We start from the raw sequence: 20,492 nt of genomic DNA, 5'->3' as shown, positions 1-20,492 counted from the left end.
ACTACTACTACTACTACTGTGATATTAAATACTACGACCAATACTACAGCTGTTACTATGACTGCTGATACTACGTCTTCTACTACTTCTTCTAATTACTAATACTTCTACTTCTAATAATACTTCTACTACAACTTATACTACGACTACAAATATCACTACTACTTGTACTTATTCAAATCCTCCTAATACTTCTACGAATAATACTTATACTAAAACTTATACTACTACAAATATCAGCACTGATGAATTTTTTTAAGCCACAGAAACTGTTCAAATATCAAAATAGTCAGCTCTTTCAAGAGAGGTGTAATATGACTTTTCATATTTGTAATCTTTAAACTCTTTGAATTATTAAGGTTTTTGCAATTTGTTTTTGAATTGGATATCTATTTTCAGCAATGTTTTTGCGATTAATTTCAGTATTCAGCATTCCAACGCATTTTCAGCAGGAAATGCTTTTTCTAGTTCTTTCTTCTCTCGCTCTCTCTCTCTCTCATTCTTTCTTCTCTCTCTCTCACTCATTGTTGGAATGCTGTTAATCATTCCAACTATTGTTATCCTGTTTCTTAATTGTTGGAATGCTGTTAAGCATTCCAACTATTGTTATCCTGTTTCTTTATTCAACTTCTATTTCTTCCGTCGCACCGCTTCTCCATTTTTTAAGCTACAGAAACCGTTCAACTATTAAAATGTTCAGCTCTTTCACCAGAGGTCTGCTATGACTTTTTATATTTCTAACCTTTAAACTTTTTGAATTATTAAGCTTTTTATTTTTTCAATAGGATCTCTATGGAGAATATTTTCAAATGGCTTCAGGCACACAGGTGTTTGCGATTGAGCCAATTAGTGATGTTGATAAACACACAGACACACGCGCACATACACTCCTCTCTCTCTGTGTGTCTCTCTCTCATACAGTCACTTATGAGACTTATGAAACTTCTTCAACTTTCAAATCCTTCAACTTCCTCATACTTTCAGCTAAAGACACCATTTCAAATTTCAAATGTTGAGAAAACCCTGAATTATTCAGCATAACATAATTCAGCAATTTAACTTATGATTTTTCAGCCCTTTTCTGACTTTATAATGGGTGTGTATTGCGCAGCTTAGAGTGCGTGAATTCCGGGTACCCTTAAACGCCTCATCTTAACTTCACTACGGAAGAAACCAGGCCTTCGACATTGTTCTCTGAGTCATTGACCGGTAAGTAGCACAGTGTGTTTCTATACTCAACTTTAAAAATGAAGCTTCCACATTTTACAATGGCATTACAAGTGGTTTCTAACTCAAACAGGGTTCAAAATAAGCAAGAAGAGTAAACATTTTCCCGGTGAACCAAAGAAAAACTTACTAATACTAGCGAAGTGCTAACGTTAGCATAGCTGCTAACGTTCGTCATACGGCATTTTGTTGTCAAACTGTTGAAGTCTAATACTTAAAAAAGACTGTACTTGCATGAACAACAGGCCTTGGCTGTTCTCTACTTCCCGGCTGATAAGAACAGTAGCAGAATAAAACACATGTATGATAAGGTACATGTGTGGATGGATATAGCTAAGTTACCTAGCGAGCTAGCTAGCAAGCCAAGGTAACGGCCGTGCAGCTGACGTGCATTATACTATATTGATCCCGGTAAGGGGGAAATTTGTCTCTGCATTTGACCCATCCCTGTATATAGGGAGCAGTGGGCTGACTATGACAGGCGCCCGGGGAGCAGTTAGGGGTTCAGTGTATTGCTCAGGGACACTTCGACACATGACATGTCCCAGCCAAGGATCGAACTGTCGAGTTATAAAGTAAAGTCCCACAGGACACTGTAAAGGGTGTGACTTCATCTCTCTATTAAACTGACAATAAACCACTAAGCTAATTAACAGGTTATTTCTAATATAAAACTAGTCTTTTTCATCAAACTATCCTGACAACAATATGTTTGCTGTGGTAACATTACAGTCAGAGTGTTTTATAACTCTTTGTTAGTTTTACCAGCAGCTAAAGCTGTTCAATTATTATTCTGGCCACTTCATGTGTCAATGTGTAAATCTGTAACAGAAAGTGACCAATAGACATGATTATACACAAGCTTTGTGATCTTGAATTAGACCTTAATGTACAAATAACCTTTGTTCATATAATGCTGATAGTATCGTTCTGCAGTAATCCACTAATATAATGTAGGCCCTATAGGAACATGACTTTATATATTCAGTATACAGAGACATTAGATAATCCATTATTAGTCCACAGTGAGCCCTCACATAGAGCTGAGATGGAGCTGTCATTAGTTGTGGGTGTTCTGTAGTTCTGCTAGTTTTAACCCTTTATTGCTCATACACACAGAAGATAATAATGTGTTTCCTCTCTTAGGCAAAGAGAACATTGATCAACATCTGTGCTTTGGCTGGTAAGTACGGACATGCTGTAACTGAAATTGACAATAGACCACATAACTTGATGTGTTTAACTGTTAAGTATCTTAAACTAGGGCTGCAACTAATGATTATTTTAATAATCGATTAATTGGGTGATTCTTTTTTCGATTAATCGGATAAAAAAACAAAAGCATTCATTTCCAACCCTTTATTCAAAAACAGAACTGATCTTCAGAAACTGCACAAACAGGTTGCTTCTTGAACATCCCTGAGCTGTTAAAGTAATAATTAAAAAACAAAAAAAAACAAATGGACAAACACAAAAAACATACATGTGAACAAAAATATGTATATTTTTGTTTAAAGGGACCTGAGCTGTCGGAACAATAAATCATTTATAAAAAATAAAGAAAAATACAAATCAGAAAACTTAACAGGATTTGTTTGAACGTCTGAACTTGTTCTCTACACTACACGCACAAACTGAATCATCACCGTGGTGCTCCCGTGCCATATCATGTCGCTTTTGCATATCTTGCAATGAACACACTTTCTCAATTTATTAAGTGTGAAACGCTCCCACACCTTGGCCGACTTAGGTCGTACTGATTCCTCTGCCTCCGCCATGTTTCAGAACAACGTTACGGGTCCGATGCTCTTTCCTCTGTTGTAAATTGTTTGATCGCATGTTTACTTTTATTGTGAAGAGCATGAAAACGGAAGTGATTTTACTGTGAAGAGACAGGAAGTAGCATGATGCATGCAATGTGCTATGATACGACAACAATGATAACGATAAGTGAAAACCTAACGTATATGTCTGGTGCAAGAGCGTGGTCTGTTCACTCTAACAGTTGTTAAACTGCAGTTTTCAGGAAGTAAAGTGTTCCGTTCAAAACCAGACGTGTCTTGGTCGTCATTAGAAGCTCCACTTCACACAACAACTGCTGTGCTCCGCTCTTTTTTCCCATTTTGTTTTTGTCAAACATCTCCGCGACTTATTGAGTGGCGTAATAATCGTGCGACACAACGAATCGATTATGAAATTTGATAATCGATAATGAAAACTATTTTAAAAATCGATTATCGATTTTATCGATTCGTTGTTGCAGCCCTATCTTAGACATTTTCCTTTTGTTTAGATTGACACCAGATTCATTTATTTTGTGTGATTTATTCTCTCTAAAGCAACTTAAATATATATATTGAAGACTAACATAAGTTCCTGGGAAATTCTAGATCTTGAATGAGACTTTGATAATTAACAAGGAAATAAAATGAGCTGTAATGATGGTTTTCTGAAATTAAACTAAATATTTCACCCTCCCGCTCCTCCTTCTATCCCCCTCCTTTCTGTCTCTGATTGCAGACCATCACTGTGACTCCTTGCATCTCTGAAATGTAAGTTCACACACATGAATTATGATTTTGCTGTTACTAAACTAATATTACATTGGTTTACATTAAGAATGACTTCCCATCCTAATGTAGTCTCGACAGGAATTACATCCATCCATTACGTACTCTACACTAAATGACCCACCCTGAATAACAGTTTGATCTAGATTGAAATGAGCTGTGACACACTGGTTTTCTGAGAGGACAGTAAAGATCATTTCTTTCTCTCTCTCTACTTCTTCTGGCCTCCTCCTTCCCGTGTCTAACTGTAGACCAGAGTTGGTGTCTCCGTGGTAACTTGACACTAAGTTCACATGTGAATCAACACTTTTACTTAAAACACTTAATACTGCAGGTTTTAAACACACTGTAGTGAAGTTGTAGTTAGTGAAAATGTGAGACTTCTAAACAGCTATACCATCATTTCATACCATCATATACATATCATTTCATGATATTTCACATAAATCTGTGCACTATTACCTGTTATACTGTCATGATGTGTTTACATTATGATCATGTGAGCAGACACTTCACTGAACTTTTCGCTTAGGGTAGAAGTTACTTAGTTTGTTATTCAGACTGCTGTCTAATGTGTGTCTTTATTGTGTCTTACAGGTGTCCTGCTGCTCCCCTCTCCTCTATCATATTGGCTCTCTGTCTTTCATAGGAAAAGACCTTCTATCAACTCTGTCTAAGCATTGGTTCCTCTAGCTTTCCTGTCAATCTACCGCTCTGTCTTTGATATTGGAATTCATTCTTTGTATCCCCCTTCTATCCCACTCTAGCTGTTACCGAACTTTCCAAACCTACCGAACCTTCTGAAAAACTTCTGAACAAATTACTGGAAACTGATTTCTGAAATCCTATATTCTGAAGTAAATTACATGGTTATCACAACCTGTCTGTTGAACGAAAACCTGAGAGTCTCTCATCTCGCCCACTCTCTGTCTCTCCACTGATCCTCTGATCCACTCACTTGCTTTGGGTTACTGGTACCTGATCTATCTTTTAAGAAATCTGAGAGATTCTCCTCTCTCACGCTCACCTCTTTCAATCTTCTATCTACATCATATACATCTATAGAATACTATTACTGTTTGTACAAACAGTACAAAACATTTGAAATATACTAAGAGATTTTTTCAACAAAATTGAACATATAATTGAAAAAGACATGCACATAATTTTGTTGTGATTGAAAAAGTTACACTTCTATCACAAACATTTGGTAAAATAAATTATAATTTAGAATTAAATCTGGTCAATTTCCAAATATATAATTTCTTGTAAAAGTTCATGATTAAGTTAACATGTTTAAAGGACACTGCATTCTGGTTAATATACATAAAAAACAACTACCGGTAGTGAAAATCCACATTAGAGAATAAGTCTAGTTGTTCCTGATCTTTGTTGCTGTGGAGTTCTGTTGGTTTGTACCCAGAGGTTTGTTTTGGTAACAGATATTTCACATTTCACATTGTTGTTTACTTGACTAGTCTACATACGAGTAAAAGTAATACCACTACATACATTGTATTCATTATTATTTAATTTATTTAGATTATTTTCCATATAAATTATAAATATAATTGTTTGAATCATTCAGTGTTTTGTTGTTGTTTAACCTGTTCCTACTGAAATAAAATCCAGACATCTATGAGGAACTGCATTCATTTGGAGCGGCTGTTTCCTGTCTGCAGACCAACGTTATTCAGAAGCATTCATTCCACTATTTCTTCCGTCCCCCCTTTTTTGAAACTCTTCTTCTTCATTTTTTAAGCTACAGAAACCGTTCAACTATCACAATGTTCAGCTCCTTCAGCTCATCTCTGCTATGACTTTTTCTATTTCTAACCTTTAAACTATTTGAATTATTAAGCTTTTATTATTATTATTATTATTATTAGCAACTTTTTTTGAATGGGTTTCTATGGAGAAGATTTTCAAATCCTCTTAAACTTCTTAAACTTGCAAATCCTTCAACTTCCTCATACTTTCAGCTACAGACACCATTTCAACTTTCCAATGTTGAGAAAACCCTGAACTATTGCCGCATAATTCATAATTTCTGATATCTTTTAAACTTTTTGAACTGCAGCAATTTAACTTTTATGATTTTTCAGCCCTTTTCTGATTTTATAATGGGTGTGTATTGCGCAGCTTAGAGTGCACCAATTAGTGATGTTGATAAACACACATGCACTCCACTCACACACACACACACACACACACACACACACACACACACACACACACACACACACACACACACACACACACACACACACAGTCATTTCAGGTCTTGGAGACGTTTAGAGGACCCCCCCAGACACACACACACCCCATTTTAAAATAAAAGCCTTGATTTGTTGCAGCTGTTACGTGTTGCAGCTCGGCCAATCAGATATGAGGATTCTGATAAGTTTCCTGATTCGAGTGACATTTACACACACCGCGACACAAGAGGGAGAGACGAGGAAAGACATGGCAGAGCAGGACAACAGTCATGTAAGCTGTAAAAGATAAAACATCTGACAATCTCCAAATTAGAAAGTTTGCCAGAGATATCAGAGTCTCTCTCTCTCTCCCACTAATTCTTTCCTCTCTCTCTCCCTGTCTGTGTCTCTCTCTCATACAGTTATTCAGGACTTAGAGACTTCTAGAGCAGTGATTCTTAACCATAGGGCCGCGAGCGCCACCTAGAGGGCCGCGAAAAACTTTCAGTTTTGGACCTGTGGGCCGCGGGACCGCATAGGTTATCAATTGAAGACACCAGAGATATTACTGTTATCCATGAGACGCTCAGTTACAATATAGCTTCCCACCACCTGGTGGTGGTAATGCGTCAGTCAGTTGTTTAACAAGCTGCAATAAGCAGAAGAAGACACTCAGCTAGCCGCTAGCCTGTAGCGAAAGTTTTGGATAAGTTATTAAAAAGAAAAAATGTAGACGACAGTGGTGCCATACCCCCCAAAAGTCTAAATGTGTGTGCAAGTACAACCCTGACTTTCTTAAGTACGGCTTTGTGAACGGAGGCAGCGAGGCAGAGCCGAGGGCTCAGTGTGTGGAATGTGGGCTAATACTATCAAACGAAGCACTGAAGCCTTCAAAAATAAAGCGACACCAAGCGACGAAACATCCAACGCTCGTGGGAAAGTCTGTTGGGCTTCTTGTTGTGTATGCAGGTTTCCATACACATGATAATAAATGTCTTTGTGATCATCACATTGTATCGTCTCATTTATTTGACAAGGGTTTTGCCTGTTCAACACCGGCATCCTCGATCCCCTCCCCTTCCGTTCCTACGGCTTGCTTGCGCAAATACGTCACAAAACATGTCCGTGGTTGGTATCCCAGCATGCCCAAAATCCTCATCTTTGCAAAGATATCATCGATTTTCTTTCATTTCTTATGGTTTCTCCACAAAAGGAGCCCACACACACACTGTCCAAAGTCGCCATAACCGCTCCAAGTCGTATCTTGCAGCATTTCGACGGAAAAAGACACATTACAGACCCGACAACGTGCTAGCGGATGTTACCATGGAGCTACTGCCTTCATAAAACGCTAGTACTTATAGTACCGTATCTTCCTCTTATATAAGCCGTCAACCAACGTTTGCGTAACTGAGCTATTCTCATTCTTGTTCGTGCGCTCGGTCGCAGCCATTAAGCACAGCAAGTCCGCTACTCACACACCATGTCTTCGACCATATATACATAGTTTTTGCAATTTGCAAAGGCTAATAATAAAAGGAAAATAATATAATATCAAAATATAAAGGGAGAAACACCTTTAGTGTGTCAGAATATCATTTGGTTACCATGTGTCCATTTGGGTCTCCAAATGTCCTTTTAAAAACTTAATGTTCTTACTAATACTGCGACAACTACTACTGCTGCTGCTAATATAGTATTACTACTGCTACTACTACTTCTACTATAACTTTTGCTGTTGCTACTATTACTACTACTGCTACTGCTTTTACTGCTACCATCAATATTATTATTACCACTACTGCCATTACTACTACTATTACTTATACGACAACTGCTACTACAACTACTGCTATTCATGCTACTAAAAGTAGTAATACTACTACAGCTATTAGTACGACTGCTACTAGTACTACTGCTACATCTTCTACTGCCATTACTATTACCACTACTACTACTACTGTGATATTAAATACTACGACCAATACTATAGCTATTACTATGACTACTGATACTACGTCTTCTACTACTTCTTCTAATTAGTAATACTTCTACTACTAATAATACTTCTACTACAACTTCTACTACTACTACAAATATCACTACTACTACTACGAGTACTTATTATAAAGCTACTAATACTTCTACTGATAACACTTATACTACAACTTATACTACTACAAATATCACACAATATGCTCTTACTAATACTGCGACAACTACTACTGCTGCTGCTAATATAGTATTACTACTTCGACTATAACTTTTGCTGTTGCTACTATTACTGCTACTACTGCTACCATCAATATTATTACTACCACTACTGCTATTACTACCACTACTACTATTACTTATACGACAACTGCTACTACTACTACTGCTATTCATGCTACTAAAAGTAGTAATACTACTACAGCTATTAGTACGACTGCTACTAGTACTACTACTACTGCTACATCTTCTACTGCCATTACTATTACTACTACTACTACTACTGTGATATTAAATACTACGACCAATACTACAGCTGTTACTATGACTACTGATACTACGTCTTCTACTACTTCTTCTAATTACTAATACTTCTAATAATACTTCTACTACAACTTCTACTACGACTACAAATATCACTACTACTAGTACTTATTCAAATGCTCCTAATACTTCTACGAATAATACTTATACTAAAACTTATACTACTACAAATATCAGCACTGATGAATTTTTTTAAGCCACAGAAACTGTTCAAATATCAAAATGTTCAGCTCTTTCAGGAGAGGGGTGATATGACTTTCCATATTTGTAATCTTTAAACTTTTTTAATTATTAAGCTTTTTGCAATTTGTTTTTGAATTGGATATCTATTTTCAGCAATGTTTTTGCGATTCATTTCAGTTTTCAGCATTCCAACACATTTTCAGCAGGAAATGCTTTTTCTAGTTGGTTACAATCCTCGTCTTTAGATTGGCCGGATGTCACTCTGACACAGACACTAGGTGGCGGTATAGAGGTGGTTTTCAATCCGCCACTAAACAAGTTGATGGACAGTTGTTTCCCTGATGTCGTCTTCTTTCATGTTAACAGTTTGGCGATATTGTCCAGAGAACGAACACAATGAACTTACAAGCATCCTAGTCGGGCTTAGGTGTAGAAATTGTTGAAGCATTTGAATCCAATTTATTTATAAATGTAAATAAATGAACTGTAAAAAGTATAAAACTATACTTTTTACTCTTGATATTCCTGTAGAAATACACCTTTGTGGCTCTGATGACTGACGTGTTGGAGATCGAGGTGAAGGATAAGTTTGCCAAGAGCCGACCGATCATCAAGCGGTTTCTGGGTCAGCTGATCCTCCCTGTTCAGAGGCTTCTGGAGGGGCCGACAGCTGAGTGAGTGTCTACACACACACACACACACACACACACACACACACACACACACACACAGCTCTTATTCCCTTTGCGTGCACATCTATGAAAGGTGCAGGTTTTTAGACGAGCACTCAGACACAAAGCGGGAACATCTGAGGAGGTCGACAGTCATCTGAACTTCAGCTCAGCGACTCAACATAGTGCAGTCAATACCGATCGATACGTCCTAATCAGCCCAGGCATTGATTTGATATTGATCCACAACTGAAGACATGATGTACTCTAGTGAACCATGATGCATAGTGTGTATGCAAAGGTTGACAGTTTATAGTGGTGGGAGGTGGGGCAAACGCATTGCACATGCATGGCAAAGCTTTTAATAAATCTACCTATGTATGGTGTGTCTGTGCATTTTCTGATAATGTGTGTGTGTGTGTGTGTGTGTGTGTGTGTGTGTGTGTGTGTGTGTGTGTGTGTGTGTGTGTGTGTGTGTGTGTGTGTGTGTGTGTGTGTGTGTGTGTGTGTGTGTGTGTGTGTGTGTGTGTGTGTGTGTGTGTGTGTGTGCAGTGACCAGCCAGTCAGCTACAGCCTGTGTCGTCGTCTCCCTACGGACCATGTGAGCGGGCAGCTTTCGTTCAGGGTGGCTGTCACCTCCACTGGACATGAAGGTGTGTGTATGTTTACATTATACTGTTTTGTGGTAATGTAAATGGGCAACACACACATCAGTGTACAGTGTTTTGCATGATCAAAAGCTGTTTGAATGTCACATTCACGTCGTATATCAAATGAATGTGGAAATCCATGTGAATGGATTAATACACGTTGAGGGGATGAGAGGATTGAATGTGTGACCTCTGGATATGCTAGAGAGTTATGAGCTAAAGTAATTTGTTATTTATACTGGATGAATGGATTAATTCTGCACCAGAAAAATATAACACTATAAAACGTGTTCTCTGTTCAATGCTGTACCAGTCAGTTACCTCAGACATTTCCGTTGTATTAAATACCACATAAGGCAGGGGTCTCAAACTCCCGGCCCGCGGGCCAAATCCGGCCCGCTACGTCATTTTATGTGGCCCGCGAATCCGCCAGCAAAAAAAAAAAATTAAAAAAAAAAAATCTTTTTTTTTTTTTTTAAGTTAGACGAATAATAATAAAAATATCCCCAGAGTCTAAATTATGAGATAGAAAGTCGAAGTTATTAGATAGAAAGTCATAATTCTGAGATAGAAAGTCAAAGTTATGAAATAGAAAGTCAAAAAGATGAGATAGAAAGTCAAAAAGATGAGATAGAAAGTCAAAAAGATGATGAAATAGAAAGTCAAAATGATGAGCATGAGATTGACAGTCAAAATTATGAGATTGAAAGTCAAAACTAGAAAATGCATTTCCTGCTGAAAATGCGTTGGAATGCTGAAAGCTGAAATGAATCTCAAAAACATTGCTGAAAATAGATATCCAATTAAAAAGAAATTGCAAAAAGCTGAATAATTCAAAAAGTTGAAAGATATACAAATATGAAGTTATATCACCCCTCTCCTGAAAGAGCTGAACATTTTGATATTCGAACGGTTTCTGTAGCTTAAAAGAATTCCAGCAGTAGTGATATTTGATGTAGTAGTAGTAGAAGTATTATTCGCAGTATAAGTATGAGTAGCATTTGAATAAGTACTAGTTGTAGCAGTAGTGATATTTGTAGTAGCAGTAGTAGTAGAAGTTGTCATCGAAGTATTTGTAATTAGAAGAAGTAGTATAAGTAGTCGTATCAGCAGTCGTACTAATAGCTGTAGTAGTATTCGTACTGGTTATTAGTACTGGTAGTAGCAGGAATAGCAGTATTAGCAGTTGTGGTATCAGTAATAATATTAGTGGTAGTGGTAGTAATAGCAGTAGTGGTAGTAATAATATTTATGGTAGCAGTAATAGCAGTAGCAGTAGTAGTAATAGTAGCAACAGCAAAAGTTGTAGTAGTAGTGGTAATACTAGAAATATTAGCAGTAGTAGTAGTTGTTGCAGTATTAGTAAGAGCATTCATTATTTCAACAAAAAAAGCCAAATTTTGAGCAAAACATTTAAATAGTTAGTCCATGAGGCTTTTATTTTGAAAGGGTGGGACTGGGTGGGGGAGGGAGGGGGAGAGGAGACATAATCATCATGTTTGACACATAAACAGAGGTCATTAAATGACAGGCTTCATCACAAGCAGTTCAGTTAGAATTCACTCTCTGGGGCTTTTATTTTGAAATGGGGTGTGGGGGAGAAGGGGAGAGGAGACAGAATCATAATGTTAGATAAACACAAACCGGTTATTAAATGACAGGCTCATCACAAGCATTTCAGTTAGGATTCATTCTGTGGGGCTTTTATTTTAAAATGGCGTGTGTGTGTGTTTGGGGGGGGCGAGGAGGAGGAGGGGGGAAAGACCTCTAAAGATCCCTAAGACCTGAATGACTGTATGAGAGACACAGACAGATAGAGGGAGAGGAGTGAAAAGTTATTTCAACAAAAAAGCCAATTTTGAGCTTGTTTAAATACAGTTAATCCATGGGGCTTTTATTTTGAAAGGGTGGTGCTGGGTGGGGGGGGGAGAGGGGGAGAGGAGACATAATCATCATGTTTGACACACAAACAGTTCATTAAATGCCTGGCTTCATCACAAGCATTTCAATTAGAATTCACTCGTTGGGGCTTTTATTTTGAAATGGGGTGTGTGTGTGTGGGGGGGGGGGTCCTCTAAAAGTCTCTAAGACCTGAATGACTGTATGAGAGAGAGAGAGACATAGACAGGGAGAGAGAGAGAGAGAAGAAAGAATTAGTGAGAGAAGAAAGAATTAGTGAGAGAGAGAGAGAAGAAAGAATTTGTGTGAGAGAGAGAGGCAGAGCGAGAGAGAGGCTCTGATATCTCTGGCAAACTTTCTCATTTGGAGATTGTCTGATGTTTTATCTTTTACAGCTTACATGACCACTGTCCTGCTCTGCCATGTCTTTCCTCGTCTCTCCCTCTTGTGTCGCGGTGTGTGTAAATGTCACTTGAATCAGGAAACTTATCAGAATACTCATGTCTGATTGGCCGAGATGCAACACGTAACAGCTGCAACAAATCATGTGTGTGCGGCTTTTATTTTAAAATGGTGTGTGTGTGTGTGTGTGTGTGTGTGTGGGGGGGGTGGTGGTGGGGGGAAAGACCTCTAAAGATCCCTAAGACCTGAATGACTGTATGAGAGACACAGAGAGAGAGAGGGAGAGGAGTGTATGTGCGCGTGCGTCTGTGAGTCTGTGTGTTTATCAACATCACTAATTGGCTCAATCGCAAACACCTGTGTGCCTGAAGCCATTTCATGGAGATAAAACAGGGAAACACCTCTCAAACAAATCCTCAAAACTCCCATAACCGTAGCTCCTATTGCTCCGATATTAATAATTGAGGGGAAGGATGAGTTGAAGAACAGATCCTGTAAAAATTGTGTCTGTAGTGTAAAAAATGTGGCTTAACTGGCGATCTAGAAATGGGGTACCGTGTTCTGTGGAAGATGTTTTTGAAGCAAAATTTAACATTGGTCTCTATGGAGCAGAAAGTTGGTTTTCCTCTCAATTAACGGCTTCTGTGTCAAATGTGGAAATCTGTGGGATTCCACAGTACTTTTTCTACGACAAGGACAATATTAGCTACTTCTACATCCAGAAATTATGCATGAAGAGTGAAGATTGTGGACACTGGCAAAATACAAATGTTTTTTTCACAAGAATCTCAAGCTGCTTTTCACTCTAGTGGTGACATCACGCACTCTAAGCTGCGCAATACACACCCATTATAAAGTCAGAAAAGGGCTGAAAAATCATAAAGGTTAAATTGCTGCAGTTCAAAAAGTTTAAAAGATATCAAAAAGCTGAATCATGTTGGCAATAGTTGAGGGTTTTCTCAACATTTGAAAGTTGAAATGGTGTCTGTAGCTGAAAGTATGAGGAAGTTGAAGGATTTGAAAGTTGAAGAAGTTTAAGAGGATTTGAAAATCTTCTCCATAGAAACCCATTCAAAAAAAAGTTGCTAAAAGCTCATAAAAGTCATAGCAGAGATGAGCTGAAGGAGCTGAACATTTTGATAGTTGAACGGTTTCTGTAGCTTAAAAAATGAAGAAGAAGAAGCGTTGCGACGAAACGGGGGACGGAAGAAATAGTGGAATAAAGAAACAGGATAACAATAGTTTGAATGCTTAACAGCATTCCAACAATTATGAGATTGACAGTCAAAATTATGAGATTGAAAGTCAAAATTATGAGATTGAAAGTCAAAAAGATGAGATTGAAAGTCAAAATTATGAAATAGAAAGTCAAAATTATGAGATACTTAAACAGTTAGAAGCAGCTCTTTGACTGGTTACTCTACATTTGACATGGAAATGTATTGTGAGTACATTGAAGACTTTAAACTGTGCACGGGTTTCCATGGCCAACATTTGTTTTCTACCACATGACTCCCACGGGACTGTGCTTATCCCCAATCTTCATTTCTCCATCCTCTCCTTCTCCCACAGCATCCCCAGAGGCTGTGGGAGCCATCCTAAGTGCAGTGAACGGTGACCCTGGAAGTCCCTCAGACGACGAAGACCTCCCTCACCAATCCTCTTCACGCGTCACATACAGACCTTCCCCGACAGGCCCCGACGAAGGCTCCGTGTTAGTCAATGGTTACTATGGAGATGACAGCATTTGGCAGGAGCCTGGGCAGATGGGAGAGGAGGATCTGCTTGCTGTGGCTCTGGGCTGTCACACCCACCGGCAGGTATCGCTCAACGACTACCTGGACACCATCGAGGCTCCGAGGAGCCCCGGGGACCGACCTTTCGCGGGGCCTTCGCCGAAACTCCGCTCCAGCTTTCCAACAGACACGCGGCTCAATGCCATGCTGCACATAGACTCCGATGAGGATGAGGAGACGGCGGGGCAGCACAGGGAGCAATCCCAGGAGACAAGGACACAGCACAGCACAGACTTAGCCTTATCGAGTAGGTGGGCTACATCTGAGTCTCGACAGGGGAATGAGGGTTCAAAAGGAGAGCCACAGGGGCAGAGCGGAGCTGCAACTGGGCCAGAAGCAGGTTCTTCTGCCAGGGCTCAGCCTGGAACTGAACCTGCAGATGCCGAACCTGGAGATGAAGCTGCAGAAGCACAGACAGGAACATCAACAGCTGCTGAGACAGCAGCTGGGACCGGAGGGGTTGCTGGAGCGTCAGCAGAGGCTGCACACGTCACTGGAGACATTCTGACAGCTTCTTGCTCATCTCAGGCATCAGGGACTGATGTACAAGCAGCAGCAGCTGGGCCGGTTGAGCCCGTGGAGGAATGTACCTGTCAGGAGAAGAGCAGCAGGACGGGGGCAAACCAGGAGGTACCCTGCACTCCCTCACTTGCTCCACTTTCACCCATTCCGGTGAGCAGCTGTAGTTTGGTTGTCTTGGATGTCAATTGTTGAGTTTTTTTAAAAAATCTCTTCTCTGCTCATGTTTTCCCCTCTCCTGTCCACAGGAGGTGGAGACAAGAAAAGAAGTGGCTCCGAAGGCGGAGGAGGAAGGGGAGTCATTGAGCAGCGAGGCCAATGGACCAGTTGAAGCAGCTGCTCCTGTGAGCAGCATCATAGCTACCCAAGGAGGAGGGACTTCTGACGTTGGTAAGTGGTAAATGTTGCTGTTTATGGGCAACAATATTTCCGACAATATTATTAAAATACAATATAAAATGAGTCAAACTCTGGTCGTCGACTTTTTAGCAGTGCCCGACTCCGCCCAACTCCAGGCTAATACAAAAATGGGCAAAGACGGTGAGCGGGGGTGGAGCCGACACACGCTTTCCCCCGATGCAGTTCATGTTGTGTAGTGTGGTGGGGTTTGAGTATTTACCCATACTGCTAATACTTCTTTCCTGTGTTATTTGGAGCGCATACTACAATATATAATATAGGTTTCCTACAACAACTCAAAAATGTAAGCCCCGGCAAAATGACCTGGCAACGCCGCTGGAACCACTTGGTTGCACTAAAACAACTTGTTAATTACAGGAGCGACAGCCAGTGAGAGAGGCGCTCGGGAGGAGCAGGAGGACGGGGAGGTGTGGAGGAGGAGGCAGTCCATGCAGGCCTCCGGAGGCACAGCCCAAAACCAGGAGGTTTGTGGGGCCAGAGGCAGTCCGAATGGGACAGTTGTGGAGAGAGAAGCAGGTGAGATACACGATGGCTATGGCTGGTTTTTTTTTTTGCTCTATTTTTCAGGTGAATTTTTTTAATAAATTACATATTATTCATTTTCTTTACAAGGGAAAATATTGCAACACCTCCACACATGCTTACCTCCTGTACAGCTTTACTCCTCTATTAGGCGTGACTGAGCAGTAATAGTGTAGTAGCCTCACTGGAGGTCTTCTTAATAGTTCATATTGAGAGAATCAAGAATATTAATCATTCAATTTTCACGTCAATATTTTACACTCTCTGCTGCAGCAGTTGTCTCTTCAATACAATTCAATTTTATTTATTTAGCTCGGTGTGTGTGTGTGTGTGTGATCCAGACTGGGAGGCTCGTATTGACAGCCATGGTAGGATCTTTTACGTGGACCATGTGAACAGGACCACAACCTGGCAGCGTCCCACCGCTCCCCCCGCCCCGCAGACCCTCCAGAGGTCCAGCTCCATACAGCAGATGGAGCAGCTGAACCGCAGGTCAGACCACTCAAACTGTGAAAGCAAGGAAAACAACAGTATTTGAATCTGAACAGTTTTGCCATTACCTTGATGACTTCAACTGTCATCATGGCAGCTAACACAAACACACACACCGTTCCAGGTATCAGAGTATACGTAGGACGATAACCAATGACAGCAGACCAGAGGAGCAGCCAGCCAATGAGCTGCTGACAGATGAGACTGACATGCAACCTTCTATACCAGGTAATCCTCTCATGTACTGCACTACTGTCTATGCAGTCTGCAAAGCATGTCCTGGAGACCTGATTAGTTTGATCTGACTTTGTGTGTGTGTGTGTTGCAGAGCTGCGTAGGGACACCAGTGTGGCTCAGTCCAGTCCCAGGTCTCGCCTCACTCTGCTGCTTCAGTCCCCCAGCGCCAAGTTCCTCACCAGCCCCGACTTCTTCACTGTGCTGCATTCCAACCCTGTACGGGCAGTCTTTTTCCTCTTTTCTCTCATCTCTCTCTCCTCAACCAATCGATTTGCTTTTTGCCCCTACATCCATCTCATAGGTCACACACTCTGCTGTTTGTTTCAGGAACAGCAAAGTCTGTTGACCACACACTCATTAAGGGACTGTACGGAAATTATTATGGGGGTCAGAAAAGGGGGAGCTTAGTCCAGCATAAAGACTGGCTGTGTCCAAAGGTAACAAAATCCACCTACCAGCACCTCTAATCTTACTCGAGAATTAGCACGCTACAATGTGCTAATTAACACCGAACACAAACTACAACTGAGGCTGATGAAAATGCAGGTATTTAATAATAAACCAGACGTTGACCCGATGAATTCAGCCCCCCTCCCCACACCGATCATTTTCAGGCAGTCTTTTACTCATTAAAACCAAAACACAATGTAAAAATGGTAAATAATTTCACAGTATCACAGTGGGATGACTTCACAAGACAACTTGTGTGTTTCCCCTCTTCTTTCTTTTTTCTTCTTCCCTTTCCTCTATAAATTCTCCCCTGCTTCCCTTTGCGTGCCTAGAGTGCCTACCGTATGTTCACCACCAACACGTGTCTGAAGCACATGATCAGTAAGGTTCGTCGGGACGGTCACCACTTTGAGCGCTACCAGCACAACAGGGACCTGGTGGCCTTCCTCAACTTGTTCGCCAACAAACAGCTGGAGCTGCCGAGAGGCTGGGAGATGAAGCACGACCATACCGGCAAGGTGGGGCGACACCCATATCAACCAGTGCGTCTCAAAGTCTTCTAACTCGAGGGTTAAGGGTTGTGGATACAGTCGGTGTTTAAATTCAGTTCAAGATACAGCACAGATACATATGCTCAACATTTGCATATATTGTTGAATAGGTCTACACTATGACTGGGGATCGTCTCCACTGTGAAATTGATGCTTGACTGACAGCCTCATGTTGTGTGTACATATTCAGTCTTTCTTCGTGGACCATAACTGCCGCGCCACCACCTTCATCGACCCCCGGCTTCCTCTCCAGAGCACTCGGCCCCCGAGCCTCCTGGCCCACCGGCAACACCTGACTCGCCAACGCAGCCACAGCGCCGGGGAGGTCAGCCCGAGGCGACTGGTGAGATCCAAACATCCCGCAGTTTACAGCAGTATGAGGAGGTAGAAACTATAATATTCTCCCCTCCCTCTGTAGGTTGGTGAAGACTCCCGTCACGCCGGCCCACCCGTCCTGCCGCGGCCTTCCAGCACCTTCACCTCTGCCAACAGGGGGCAGTGCCAAGACGTTGTGCCAGTGGGTGAGTACAAACGCACACAGGCCTTCAGAAATGATCGCAGACGACCTACATGGATGCGTCTGCTTTTCCTCCAGCTTACAACGAGAAGATTGTGGCGTTTCTTCGACAACCAAACATCTTTGAGATTCTGCAGGAAAGACAGCCTGACTTCAACCGGAACCATCCACTCAGGTATATGGCTAACATACTAACACAGACAAGCTATACCCAAAACACCGACTCTTCCTCTTTGGTACCATAAGTATAGATGTTGGTGTAGCTTCCATAACAAGCAAAGCTCAAGCCCTCAGCATCTGTCTCAGTGTGATATTAATGTGACATTAGGGAGAAGGTGCAGCTCATACGCACAGATGGAGGGTCAGGATTGGCCAGGCTGTCAGGTGATGCTGATCTTGTCATGCTACTAAGGTGAGACCTGCTTCCTTCCTCCCTTCCCTCCTTCTTCCCTTCCCTTAGTGTCTACACCCCTCCCTGATGTTTGCTTCCTTATTTCACTCCTAGTTTTTTTGCCCCGCTCTCTTTCTCTCTTTTATATACTTCCTTTGTCTATCTCCCTCACACGTCTAATTGTATCAGCTATGTATCACCTTCCTCTTTACTTCCTGGCTTCCTCCCTAATGTGTATCCTTCCTCTCTCTCTTTCTTTCAACTTAAGTCACTCTACTCAATCAGTTTCTTCCTCGCTTCATCTCTCATCCTCTCTCTCCTCTGCAGTCTGTTTGAAGATGAAGTGATGTCCTACGTGCCTCCTCATGCCTTACTTCACCCCAGCTACTGCCAGTCACCTCGGGGATCCCCTGTCGCCTCCCCACAGAACTCGCCTGGTAAGTAACTGAGAAGAAGAAGAAGTGTGCTGAGCATAGAATAGAATCTTGTTTAGCTACAGCTTGGAACTGCTTGGATGCATGTGTATTTGCAATCCATTGGTTTCCCATGCCATGCAGCACAGTATACAACTCTCCTCTTTCTCTCGACCTGTAGGTACTCAGAGGGCCAACGCCAGAGCCCCAGCACCCTATAAGAGAGACTTTGAGGCCAAACTGCGCAACTTCTACAGGAAACTGGAAACGAAAGGCTACGGCCAAGGACCGGGCAAGCTAAAGTAGGTGGAATGTGTTCTTATGAAGAGAGACGTTTCTTTGTGGATGTGTCCGTCTGTCCGCTCATTGCTTGCTTGTGTTTGTGTCTCAGGTTGATCATCCGTCGTGACCATCTGCTGGAAGATGCCTTCAACCAGATCATGTGCTATTCCCGTAAAGACCTGCAGCGCAGCAAGCTCTATGTCAGCTTTGTCGGGGAGGAGGGGTGAGTACGTGGGGGGGGGGGGAGGAATACGAGGCCGTAGCTTTGGTGTCAAGATTGGTGGGGAGACATGTTATATATATATATATATATATATATATATATATATATATATATATATATATATATATATATATATATATATTCCAAATAATAGACTCCAAATAATCCGGTCCTGGTCTGGATAGAACTTTTATGACCAGCTCAGCAAATAATGTTCTCAATTACTCGAACATAGAGCATATATATCTATAGACATGATGGAATTCCACAATGGGCATGTATGGTAATGTATTCAGTAACTGATATCTGAATATGTATGTTGTAGGTTGGACTACAGCGGGCCTTCCAGAGAGTTCTTCTTCTTGGTTTCCAGGGAGCTGTTCAACCCTTACTATGGTCTCTTTGAGTACTCTGCAAACGACACTTACACCGTCCAGATCAGCCCAATGTCTGCTTTTGTAGACAATCACCACGAATGGTGATGTTTACTGTACACACACACACACATATATAACAGCCAATGAAGCTCAGATATGATCTTTAGTATCCTGATTACTTTAACTTTGTTAATGTGTGTGTGTGTGTGTGTGTTTCAGGTTCCGGTTCAGTGGTCGTATTCTGGGCTTGGCTCTGATCCACCAGTACCTGCTGGATGCCTTCTTCACCAGACCCTTCTATAAAGGCCTACTGCGCATGTACGTACAGTATGTGTATTCAAAGCACAGATGCAAACAATATGCAAAGCAGACATACAACAAGTGCGGAGCACTCATGAAAAAAGACGCTGGCCACATACATTCTGTTATCGTTGGCACAATTTGAAAAAAGTCGCTGATGCTCAGAAAACGACGCTATGATGCCATTAGAGTATTCTCTTCCTTTTCCTGTTTGCGTCTCTTCCTGAGCCAATGTGTGTTTAATGCTACAGCTCTCACACACACTCTCTCACTTGCATTTCTCACCATGTAGTCCCTGTGACCTGAGTGACCTGGAGTACCTGGATGAGGAGTTTCACCAGTCCCTTCAGTGGATGAAGGACAACGACATAGAAGACATGCTGGACCTCACCTTCACCGTCAATGAGGAGGTGTTCGGACAGGTTAGCTTCTGAGTGTTAAACAGCACGCACACACACAAACACAACCACAGACCCGTTCATTACCGACATCATGATTACATCACGGTGTTAGTTGGTGGCTAAGTTCAGAAAAGGCTTCAGAGACAATGTTGCTATTAGGCTAAACTATATGAGAGATGTCTAGGAAAAGTGTAATAGTTTAGGCTTCTGCTAAAGAAGCTAAACTATTCGCAACATTTTCTCTCCACCTCTAAAACACTTTACTT

At 41.2% G+C, this 20,492-nt stretch overlaps 1 protein-coding gene across 2 annotated transcripts in view; it reads left to right on the top strand.

Moving 5' to 3' along the window:
• The window catches only part of hecw2b (HECT, C2 and WW domain containing E3 ubiquitin protein ligase 2b), a 48,076-nt gene that overhangs the window by 21,723 nt on the left and 5,861 nt on the right, over positions 1-20,492 (top strand). Inside the window, exons 7-25 of one of the 2 annotated variants that reach the window (XM_079296530.1) lie at positions 9,245-9,387; positions 9,937-10,037; positions 13,908-14,803; positions 14,899-15,040; positions 15,428-15,586; positions 15,934-16,084; positions 16,209-16,312; positions 16,413-16,537; positions 17,104-17,289; positions 17,513-17,665; positions 17,741-17,843; positions 17,918-18,014; positions 18,168-18,251; positions 18,558-18,667; positions 18,825-18,945; positions 19,035-19,148; positions 19,474-19,626; positions 19,745-19,843; positions 20,118-20,247. In XM_079296530.1, the coding sequence (XP_079152656.1) occupies positions 9,245-9,387; positions 9,937-10,037; positions 13,908-14,803; positions 14,899-15,040; positions 15,428-15,586; positions 15,934-16,084; positions 16,209-16,312; positions 16,413-16,537; positions 17,104-17,289; positions 17,513-17,665; positions 17,741-17,843; positions 17,918-18,014; positions 18,168-18,251; positions 18,558-18,667; positions 18,825-18,945; positions 19,035-19,148; positions 19,474-19,626; positions 19,745-19,843; positions 20,118-20,247 (3,171 nt within the window). Of the gene's footprint in view, positions 1-9,244; positions 9,388-9,936; positions 10,038-13,907; positions 14,804-14,898; positions 15,041-15,427; positions 15,587-15,933; positions 16,085-16,208; positions 16,313-16,412; positions 16,538-17,103; positions 17,314-17,512; positions 17,666-17,740; positions 17,844-17,917; positions 18,015-18,167; positions 18,252-18,557; positions 18,668-18,824; positions 18,946-19,034; positions 19,149-19,473; positions 19,627-19,744; positions 19,844-20,117; positions 20,248-20,492 lie in introns of both variants that reach the window. The other variant, XM_079296529.1, reaches the window with a different exon arrangement.

The sequence above is a fragment of the Melanostigma gelatinosum genome (genome assembly GCF_949748355.1).
Source record: "Melanostigma gelatinosum genome assembly, chromosome: 24".
In the NCBI taxonomy this organism is placed as follows: Eukaryota; Metazoa; Chordata; class Actinopteri; order Perciformes; family Zoarcidae; genus Melanostigma; species Melanostigma gelatinosum.
The sequence above is the reverse complement of the archived record's forward strand: the minus strand, read 5'-3'. Positions and strand labels throughout refer to the sequence as shown.